The sequence below is a fragment of the Aplysia californica genome, unplaced genomic scaffold (genome assembly GCF_000002075.1).
Source record: "Aplysia californica isolate F4 #8 unplaced genomic scaffold, AplCal3.0 scaffold00284, whole genome shotgun sequence".
In the NCBI taxonomy this organism is placed as follows: Eukaryota; Metazoa; Mollusca; class Gastropoda; order Aplysiida; family Aplysiidae; genus Aplysia; species Aplysia californica.
Window position 1 is genome coordinate 31,023 of NW_004797554.1, and position 11,817 is coordinate 42,839.

Sequence of the window (11,817 nt, forward strand, 5' to 3'; positions counted from 1 at the left end):
CCCCCTCCGTCTATCTGTCTCTCTGTCTCATAAACACAACAATACTGCTCCTACTACTGCACAGTTGTCTACCGTTACAGAACTGAGAAGAATTTAATTTGATGTCTCTAATTGTATGCTTTAGTCTCTATGGTTGTATTTACACTTACTGTATCAACAAGCTTTTTTCCCCTCTTTTTTAAAAATCGTATTTTTCAGGCAGCAGAATTTCTTTGCCTGAAATGTGGCCCTGTTAATCAAAGTGTGTACAACTTGGCAAGAAACCTTGTTGGAGATGTAAGTAGGCACTAGTATGTTTTAAAAGACAAGAATAACAAAACAGCTTTCGATCTTCGCCAGGAACTTCTAGGTCTGACTAGATTGCCAAAGCGCCTTGTGTCTGTTACTGTTGTGGGCACAGTTTGTCTCGGTCTTGTTTTCAAACAGAGATAGTTCATTAACATTTTTCCTGAGTGTTGATAATTTTTTCGCTGTTCTGAGATATATTTCTTCATCATTATGAGTGTTGATAATTTTTTTACTGTACCGAGACACATTTCTTCATCATTATAATGAGTGATGATAAGTTTTTCACGCACATTTATTCATCATTATAATGAGTGATGGTAGGTTTTTCACTGTTCTGAGATATATTTCTTCATCATTATAATGAGTGTTGATTATTTTTTTACTGTACCGAGACATATTTCGTCATCATTATAATGAGTGTTGATAAGTTTTTCACTTCTCTGAGATATATTTCTTCATCATTATAGTGTGTTGATAAGTTTTCACTGTACAGAGATATATTTCTTCATCATTATAATCAGTGTTGATAAGTTTTTCACGCATATTTCTTCATCATTATAATGAGTGATAGTAAGTTTTTCACTGTTCTGAGATATATTTCTTCATCAGTATGAGTGTTGATAAGTTTTTCACTGTAGCGAGATATATTTCTTCATCATTATAATCAGTGTTGATAAGTTTTTCATGCATATTTCTTCATCATTATAGTGAGTGTATATTTCTTCCCTAGGAAAAGGAGCATAACCAAGCTTGGAACCTATTCTCGTACGTCGTTACAAAGTTCAAGGATGTCCATGACCTTCGTTTCGCAATGAGGGCCCTGATGAAGGTTTGTGCTCTTTGTGGGTCTGCCGGGGGCATTTCTTGTGACAATGTCATGGATACTCATCATAAGTATCATCCAATTAACCGTAGAATTCATCTGATCAGTTTCTCCCATGTATTTCAAGTATTGTCAAGGAACACAAAAATTGGGATTGAGTTTGTGGCAATGGTCTTATGCAAAGTCCACTGTCTTTGTACAAAAGCTTATTTTGTGTTTTGTCTCGTCCTTTGAATGCAAAAAGTGATTTTTCCAGTTTTAATATAATTTGAGTTGATCATCCCCTATGTGCTAAGCATAAAAGCCTGAATCAATCATGTTGAATCTTGTTTTTTAGACTAAATCAGTAAGACTTCATACTTTTATGCCTTTTTTTTATTCCCAGCATGATTTTAGAAATTATTTTTTGTAGCTTAGACATTTTCTGGCAGCATTTAATGACTTGATGACAGGTCATTGTATATAGGGAGTGCCCTGGTGTGTCTGTCAGCTTTTGATCTCTGTCCGACCTTGGGTGCGGACGGTTTGCTCCTTCTTTCCTGTCAAACACCTGTCAGTGGTGGTTGGCGGGTGCTCTGGTGTTGTTTGCTTCTTCTTTCCTATCAAACATCTGTCGTCCTTATCTCCCCTCCTTCTTTTTTGTGTGTTTCTCTCTTGTAACATATAATCTATTCTTCGGCACTTATTATATATATGACCTTATTGTGTTGCAAGTGCTGTAAAACTCTTACTAAAAGTAAATACCTGTCACCCTTATATCTCTTCTCCTTCTTTTTTGTGTTTGTTACTCTCTTGTAACTCCTCTAATCATAGGTAGCACTTATATGACCTAATTGTGTTGCATGTGCCTTAAACCACTTACTAAAACAAAACTAACTTTGGACAGTAGCGTAGTGTGTTGACAATATTTTGACCTCATAATTTTGCAATGTCTCTTTTGTTTTTGGAAACGAGTTCTATTGAGGTTGTAGTTTGTTTGCACAATGCAAAAACACAGTGAGATAATAATAATAGCATTTGTATAGCGCAAATCCCCGCTAGAGAGCAAGCTCTATGCGCTTCACAATCTATACTATTACCCCAGCAGACCTGAGAGCATTCTGAAACAACCTCAACTTCATGGGAAGCATACAGTGCAAGCAGCCATTTATGGGCGCTAAAACACTAAGATACTGACGAGATCTTTCACTGTCTATGGCCGGGTACCCATTCCCATCTGGGTGAAGTGAGGAAAATTTGTGTAAAGTGTCTTTCCCAAGGCTCGAACCCCCGAAGCCGCAGATAATATAAAATATATTTTATTGATCATCCATTGGAAGAACATAATTGTATGCTTTCACAAGCTTTTTTGGCTCAAAATATAACAATACATAACGTATTACCAACAGTCATGCAAGCATGCACATATATACAGACTCACTCACACATACATGTGAGAGCGCATGCACACGCACATGCACACACACACACATGCACACACACTCTTGAACTCCGAACAGGGCACAAAAATTGTGATCCTTAAAAATTTATCTGGCTATAGCTTGTATGGAACTTTGAAAATTAAACAAAAATTAACTTTCTACATGCCTCTTTTTTCAGAATCCTAACAGCATGGCTCTTGGTATGCTGAATGGAAATGCTCGTCTTATCTCTGGCTCTTATAAATTGGCCCTTGGTAAGATTGTATGATCAATGTGATAATAATTATAATAATAATATTAATGATGTAAAGTTCAAGATTGGAAATTCAGAGCAGTATAGGTGCCGAACCATATGATCAATGTAATAATAATAATAATAATAGTAATAGTAATAATAATAATATTAATGATAGGAAAAACAAGATTGTAAATTCAGAGCAGTCTCGGTGCGGAACCAGCAACCAAACAAGGAACCATCTGCTACAAGCCTGCCCAGTGCTCCAGGCACTTGGGAAGAAATGTTGGCCCAACCATAGGCAGAGAGAGCCACAACTCTATGGGGGCCTAGAGGACCTGTGGAAAACAGCAACCTTCACACCAGAGACTGAGGTGTCTGTTTAGAGATGAACAAGAAAAAAATAATGATAATAATTATATTTATATGTGTCACGGCGCGGTGAAATCTGGCGCTCGTCAATGTTTGGGCATGTGGAGGTATTGGTGTCAACTTAAAGCTTATTTATTATTTGTGTTGCTTTCGTTGAAAGAAATACCCATCTATCTTGAATAGAAGTCAAGATATTTGTGATTGAAGGAGGAGAGATCGCCCGCTTTCAGTGGTAAAAATAGCAATAAAATGGCCGTCAAAGTTTGACAATTTCAGTAGCTAGAGAGTCCCTGAAAACGATAACATTACAAATGTTGTGCCTTCAATCAACGTTTTTCTGTGAAATGTTCAATTTTTTCCTCTACTTCTTTTGTTTGTTTGTCACACTATTTCTGGGGGGCCTTGATAGTCGAAGCAGACTTTGTGCTGTTAAAGCTAGAGAGGTGAGCAGAGTAAGTCTGATTCCCTGTAAAGACTTCTCTGTTGACATCCACCCTTTGGTGCTCATATGACCTTACACAGTTACAAGCGCCGTAAAACCTCTACTAAAACTAAACTAACCTTTATTTGCCAGGCGAGTACCTGTCCGTGTTCCGGCAGTCCCCGCACGCCCTGGCCGTTCTGTGCTGTGCTCTCTGCCTCCTGCACATCACCTCACAGCTACACGCCGCTCGCAGGAACCAGCTCATTCCGCAGGTGGGGACATTTTCTCACTCAGTGCTTTACAACAGCAGCATTATCGTCATCATCATCATTATCTTCTTCATCATCATCAACTTCATCATCATTGTAGGCTGCAAATAAACAAAAAACCGTGGAGATTTGTAAGATTTTAAGAAATCATCATTGCTGTAAGTACAATGCGAAAAAACAGCAAAAAAGTTGAAGTAGACTTGAGCGTTTGACGTTTTAAGACTAAAATATGTTCAATGTCTCACCCTTATGAGCTTCTTTGGGGACATGAATAATCATAATCATCACCATCATCATCATCATCATCATCATCACCATCATCATCATCATCATCATCATCACCACCACCATCATCATCACCATCATCATCATCATCATCAGCCTTTCTTCCCCTGGGCCGGGGTATAAGCCACCAACAAGAACTCTCCATCTACTTTTGTCCGGAGCTCTCGTCTTAAACTCTATCCAGCTGTATCCCTTCTTCTTTATGTCTGATCTAAGTCCCTCCTCCAAGTACTTTGAGGCCTTCCTTTCTTTCTCTTTCCTTGTGGATTCCATCTAAAAACTTGATGGGTAATATTTGTTTTTTTGTTTTCTCATGGTGTGTCCAATCCATTTCCATTTTCTCTTCCTCATTTTTTTTCTGATGACAAATGCCTATCTATAGCTTTACGACATCAGCTAACAATACTGAAAAACAAAAGCATAACTGATCGTGTCCACTCCCTGAATACCAAGTGTGAAACATCTTTTCATGTCAGGCAGCTGATTTCTAAAATATTCAGTGGGTGGTTGATGGGTGCTCTGGTGTGGTTTGCTCCTTGTTTCCTATCAAACATCTATCATCCTTATCTCCCCTCCTTCTATTTTGTGTTTGTTACTCTCTTGTAACACCTCTATTCTTCGGCTTTTATATGACCTTATTGTGTTGCAAGTGCAGTAAAACTCTTACTAAAACTAAAATAATCAGAACAGATTTATAAATAAAGAAATTCATTTGTGAACATTTTGCTTTGTAGAGGAATGTTTGTCAGAAAATGTAAAAGTCTACTGTATATTACCGTTCACGTTCTTTTGTGGTTTGATGTTTGTCAATGCTTTTGAGACAAGGATGTGGGTGGTTCGCAAGTGCTCTGGTGTAGTTTGCTTCTTCTTTCCTATCAAACATCTATTGTCCTTATCTCTCCTCCTCCCTTTTTTATGTTTGTTACTCTCTTGTAACACCTCTAAACTTCGGCACTTATATATATGACCTTATTGTTGCAAGTGCCGTAAAAGTCTTCATAAAACTAAAGATGAGACAAATGAGAGTGTTGGTTAGGAAAAAGAAGAAAATATCGTATGTGTTTGTGGCAGGGAGTGTGTGTGTTGGGGATGGTGAACAGACTGAGCGTGTGTGCATGCTTATGTACTGAAAATATCCACAACCGTTGGGCACTATTAGGACAAATTTCAAATTTCTCTCTGTGTGTGAGGTCAATAAAAATTGTAAGTTTGGCTGTCATTTTTCCCATTTCCCCCTCTGCAGATCCTGTCTTTGTTAAATGTTTACAAAGAGATGAGAGGGGAGTGTCAGGAGGCCTACTATAACATCGGACGGGCCCTGTACCAGATCAGTGAGTACCTCAGTAGTACATGTTTGTAATTGGTCGCTTTTAAGCACAAGGGGGCTATCCCGAAAAATGCTGTTTTGATCAAATCAAAGGTAAAGTTTTTGCCCCTTGTTCAGTTTCTTTAAAAGACAAGGAGAGTTTTCTCTATAACCAAACAACTATACACACTAATGAAACCAGACTTCTCCGATAGGTAGGGCAATGCACCCTTTTGGTGTAGGTCAAGATATCTGGAAACCTCCGAAATCTAGTTTAGCCCGCTTGTCCTTAAAAGCGACCTATTAAGGATGGGAAGATACAGTAGGTGTCCTTTGTGGAGCCAGGAGGTGTACTATAACATAGGACGGGCTCTGTACCAGATCAGTGAGTACCTCATTAGTACATGTTTGTATTATGGATGGGAATAAACAATCCGATAACGTCCTTAAGTTCATTTTTGCTGGTCGCTATTGTCGGCTTTTCCTGGTCTGAGAGTATGTTTCACACGAACACGCGGCTACAGCGGCAAGCGGAAGTGTATATGTGACACCGAGGCTCGATCGGGAAAAAATCAAGATCTACTTTCGCTTTAGTTACCACGCAGAAATTTTCCAGTAATAATCTGATAGATAACGCAACATTTGTTTTGTCAGGCTCGCCATCGTGACCGGTCAGTGAACCTGCGCGTTCGTATCACATGATAAGGCATCGTGTGAGTACCGGCGGTCTGAGTGCTGTAAAGTATAGGACTTCGGATTGGGTGGGGGTTGGGGGGTTATTGGGGTTTTTTTTGTAAAGATACACGGGGGGGGGGGGGGGGGGGGGGGGCTGAAAGCAACGCTAGGAGACAAAAGCAAATTTTTAGTGTTTAGAATACTGATAACTACTATAAGAGCTCTCTGCAAAGCACGCGTTGGTGCAGGCCTTGTGTGGAATCGGGATCCGTCATGGCTTGTTATTGAACTAAAGTGTTTGTGTTTCATTGGATGGGGTGATGGTAAAGTATATCTCTGTATTTTAGCTTTCTTTTCAAGATTGGCAGATTTTCAGTGTCACTGCATCTTGCCCTCCCACAGTTCTTACACCACACCTCTCACACTGAATAGGTCTACTTGAGCCATTCAAGTTATTACTCTACTTTGAGTTTGAGAAATAATTTTCGTCTTTACATTTATAATATGAATCATGACACCCAGACTGGTAGCTGACAGTCAATGTTCTGGTTCTAGGCCTTTTCTCAAGCTCAAAAGAGGATTCATTTTCATACAGTTTATGTAGGCGAATAGGATGAGGGGAAAATATAGATAAGTAGGAACAGACTGAAATACCTAAGTCACACAAGACCCCAATGCCACACTGACAGACATGTTGTTGACTGGATATAATATACCTACATGTGTGTGTGTGTATTCACAAACATACATATATATATATATGAATATTTAGATAGGATAGATTTATAGATATAAATAATAATATAGATATATAAATGGAGAACGCGCTGTCGTTGTTATGTAACATGCCCCTGGAAAATGGATGAGGCCCCTCCCCTGGAAAATTAAGAAGCTGGGTTGGCAGTCACCCAGTATTATAATCATCTCTTTGTTTGAAGACTATACTACAAGATGTGCATATATATGCATTCATTTAAAGACATTTTGACTTTTTATCTTTGATAGATGGGCTTTTCGGGGGATCATTGTTGACGCGCAGCGGCCTGATTTTTCCATCGAATCAGGGTCTTGAAAAAAATTTGGGGTCTTGAAAAAATTTCCAGTATTTAGTGGGGACCCTGCCAGTGGCCTAGCGGTTATGCTCTCAGACTCACAACTGTAAGGTCGTGGATTCGAATGCTGTCAGGGGCCCGACGTTATGGCGTTGGAAAAGGCACTTTGCACAAATTTCCTCACTTCACCCAGGTGGGAATGGGTACCCAGCTATAGGCAGTGAAAGATCTTGTCAGTTTGGTAGTGTTTGAGCTCTTAACGGGAGGAGCAACCCTTGAGGACCCATTTTCTGTTTGTTGCCCGAGGTCAAATCTAAGTACGTATGTTAGGCATAGTAAAATCTCTTGATACGCAATTTTATTTTGGTATAGCTACAGCGGTTGCTCTGGAAACGGCCGCCATCTTGAAAATAAACAATGAATTTCAAATCCCTACGGCTTTCTTATTTACTGACCAAATATGGTGAGAGTATACCTGAACGAGACCTTATCAGTTTAACAGCGAGTTTTTTTTCAATAAGTGCAAAAGAAAAAAGAAATGAAAATTTTCCCAAAGTGTAAAAGACTTTTTCAAAATTTCGGTTGCGTTATTGCTTGCCAATGGAAAAGTGTTATTTTTTTTAGCTAATATCTGTCTGTTACATTGATGGCAGCCTTTCCATCTATATTTATTGAAAGTTTCGAGTCAAAAGGATGAAAACTAAGGAAGGAGTATGGGAAAAGCTGCAAAAAAATGATATTTTGCGAAAAACGACAATTATTGTTAAAATTCACAATATTAACCCACTCTCATGTTTTCAAAGGCAATTCACGAGGAGAATAAAGACTTTCTCAACTGTTTCTATGCTATTTTTAGACAAAGAACTGGTTGATCTTCAAAAATCAGCCAACATCTCAATGTGCATAGCCTTACCCAAAATCGGCAAAATCAAGGGTAGATCCTCCCCCTTAATCAGCCGCTTGCGCTGCATGCTTCCTGGGAAGCTGAGAATGTTTCTGAGTGCTCTATGGTCTACTGGGGTAATAATATAGTGTAAAGTGCATAGAGCTTGCTTTTGAGTGGGGATATGCGCTATGCAATTTCTATTTTTTGTTATTATTATTATTATTATTATTATTATTACTGCAACTGTTATAAAAGAGAATACCCATGTTTATGTGTTTATTGATTAAAGGTGGTGATTGGTTGGTACTCTGGTGATGTCTGTTCCTTTAACTTCTTTTAGTGCTGCAAATCTGTAAATCTTTGGGAAATTTAGCATATATATTATTTTTATTACCATACCATACAAACTTGCACCATAAACTAAAATTTTACATTTACTATATTATAGTTTATAGTTTTAAAAGAAGAACACAGATTGTATTCAGTTCCTTCTGGAAGGTTTTTTTAAAAAGAATTCAAATTACATCTTGAAGTGCTTTTTTTTTGCTTTTGGTTGTTCTAACATTGTTTGTGCATTGTTCTAACATTGTTTGTGCATTGTTCTAACATTGTTTGTGCATTGTTCTAACATTGTTTGTGCATTGTTCTAACATTGTTTGTGCATTGTTCTAACATTGTTTGTGCATTGTTCTAACATTGTTTGTGCATTGTTCTAACATTGTTTGTGCATTGTTCTAACATTGTTTGTGCATTGTTCTAACATTGTTTGTGCATTGTTCTAACATTGTTTGTGCATTGTTCTAACATTGTTTGTGCATTGTTCTAACATTGTTTGTGCATTGTTCTAACATTGTTTGTGCATTGTTCTAACATTGTTTGTGTTTTGTTCTACAGATTTACACTTTGCTGCCATACACTACTACAAGAGAGCACTGCAGTTTCCTCCGATGGTTTCTGACCAACATGTGAGTAGGAGACTAAAGTGTGGTAAAAAATGTGTGATGTTACTTATTGTCAAATATCTCCTTAATTATTGAGCATAGATTCTCCAACGTTTGCACAATGACTTATATCAATTTGTCTTAACTGATGAATATTTTTTCAAACACATGTACACAGTATTCTAAAAAATTCCTCAATAAATACTAGAGATTTATAGAATTTCATACATTTATGAAGAAAAGTTTTTTAATCTAGCCTCAATTGTTGTGGAAAAATATGATTAAGTTAAGACAAATTGATACAAACTGCTGTGCAAAGTATGAGTGACGGTGATTCACCTGTTTTAGTAATAGTCGTATAGGGTTTTAGGGCGCTCGCAACTGCGTAAGGTCATATGAGCGCGCTTTCCATCTATCTAGAACAGAAGTCAGAATAGTTGCGATTGAACAGGGTGGGGTTGCCTGGTTTCATAGGTAAAGTTTGCGAGAAAATGGCTACCAACGTTTGGTGATTTTCCTAGTTTGATACTCCGTGGAATCTGCAGACAATGTACATTTGTTGTCCTGGCGGCCCGGACATTTTCTGCTGTAGTGTCAATGGGGATAGGTCATCTTTCCTGTCTCAGGGCCGTGTGTGTGTGTGTGTGTTCCACAGTTTAGTCCATTTCTCCACACTGGCATTTTGGTCTTCAAAACATTTGTACTGCATGTGATGTCTGAGTAGTGTGGCAATGACAAGAGTGCGTTGCTGTTATTTTAGTGTCAAATATTTTTGTTTTCCTTCAGGGTACCTTTGATTTGACGAGAGAGATTGCCTTTAACCTGGCACAGATTCACCAGAAGAGTAAGAACTTTGAGGCGGCGCGCTACTACATCGAGAGATACTGCGTGATCTGATGTCATTGGTCAGACTCCGGTGGGTGTCGGAGTAGAGCTGTCCTAGATGTTCTTGTTGTAGAGTGAACGCTCCTTTCAAATTTGTCAAGTTATGGTTATTTATTGCTGTTTCAAATATAAAATACATATTATATATAATAACTTTGTTTCCCTCAATCACAGGCTGAGTGAGACACAAAGAAGAAGGCTTGCCGCTTACCTCTCGTGTGAAACTGAGGGCTTCCGGTTACAATTAATGTAACATTATGATCCCCTTCAACAACAACTGTCTGTATTTTGAGTACTTTCTACATGTGATCACTCATGTCTGTGGTGTAGCAGTTAGGCACGTTGCCATCACATGCACAAAAGACTGGAGTTTGATTCCCATGTGGGGGAGCATGTTTATGGACTATCTTAGTCTGTTTTCTGCAATGTGATGGACCATCTTAGTCTTTCTACTGCACAATGCTGTATCCCTCTCAGCATGGGCTTGGTCGGTCCTGACAGAGCCTGCCTCCTAAATGATCTAAGTTCTGTAGATGGGGGGCAGAAGAAACACGTACGCTTTAATCCTTTTGTGACCTCTAGGACATACGCCATCTGTCATATGTGGGTGGTTGGCGGGTGCTCTGGTGTGGTTTGCTTCTTCTTTCCTATCAAACGTCTATCGCCCGTATCTCCCCTTCTTCTTTTTTATGTTTGTTGCTCTCTCATACACCTCTAATCTTCTGGCGCTCATATGACATTATGCAGTTGCGAGCGGCATAAAACCTTTTCTAAAACTAAAACTAAATGCCTTCCGTCATATTTTCTTATACAGCGAAGGAAGCAAATGGCTACTACGACATACAGCATTCATGATTCCTTTGCTAAGCTGTAGGAACACGATGGCAGACTCTGTTCATCGTAGTTTGCGTTCCGCTTACATGATGTACTACTTCTATTAGACACATGTGTAAAACTCATTGCAGAGTCACGTTCAGCTATATTTTTGTCCATACATAGAAATCTTTTCCATTTAGAGATAGTAGGATTCACAAACCAGGTCTAATTATAGGCAACCAACAGCTAAATCTGTCACTTCTCTCTGCCCGTGGGGTTCTAAAACTGCCCGGTGAAGCTCGAACTGACCCTGTGACATGAAGGTGTTTACTCTATCCTTACGCCCTGGGGTCATTTTGTACCCCCGGGGTTGTATTCTTCGCATTTTAGAATACTTCTAATGTGAAGATCTCTTTGAAACTTTCAGTATTTCTCAAAAAATCATTTTGACAGACTACTATGCAAAGCGTACGGATCGGATTAACGAGTAAATTTCCTCTTTGGAAAATGGTGGCACAGAGTTCCCCACGTCGTATGGATACGATAGTAGAACACGACATACGGATAGGGTTAAAGATTTTTAAAAGTTCAGCTACATGTGATCAGCGTTATTTCTGTTTATTTTCCATAGAGGCAGATTCTGAGCGTCGTCAGCTGTCACAGACGCACACAGATAGATCGAGAGTGACGGGGACGAAGACTGGCAGCCTGTCTGTGGTCAAAGGACTACACTTGACATCCTCACCACTCTAGAAGCTGGTGTGTTTCTCTGAGTTTAGAGCCAAGTCTTTGTATCAAATGACTACACTCTGCTGCTGGCATGAATAAAAGTCTTCCTCCAGCAAAAATTGGGGTGGACAAAATTAAATATTCCATCCTGTGGTTTTTCTTTAAACTCTTTATCTCCTGCAAGCCACTCCCAGCAGCTCAATGTCAGAGCCACTTTGTCGATGAGTCGCTGGCAGCGGCTGGGGCACATTCCTTAACGACGACTGATGTAAAATTACTTTTTGGCAATTGTTGAAAACAAGTCTCTTTTATTGGATGACGAGCTGTCGAGATAGATTAACTTGTTTTGATGACCAGTTTAGTGACATATATTTCAATTTAAGATTTCATATCAAAATAGGGCCCCGGCA

At 39.0% G+C, this 11,817-nt stretch overlaps 1 protein-coding gene across 1 annotated transcript in view; it reads left to right on the forward strand.

Moving 5' to 3' along the window:
* LOC101848533 (general transcription factor 3C polypeptide 3) overlaps positions 1–11,546 on the forward strand; it is a gene marked incomplete at its 5' end in the record, with an annotated part of 41,672 nt that extends 30,126 nt beyond the window's left edge. The window contains 8 exon segments of the mRNA XM_005101453.3: positions 199–276; positions 1,019–1,117; positions 2,711–2,786; positions 3,714–3,835; positions 5,361–5,448; positions 8,931–9,001; positions 9,764–9,893; positions 11,333–11,546. Coding sequence (XP_005101510.1) covers positions 199–276; positions 1,019–1,117; positions 2,711–2,786; positions 3,714–3,835; positions 5,361–5,448; positions 8,931–9,001; positions 9,764–9,874 — 645 coding nt within the window. The 3' untranslated portion in view covers positions 9,875–9,893; positions 11,333–11,546.
* Positions 11,547–11,817: the final 271 nt, after the last annotated feature.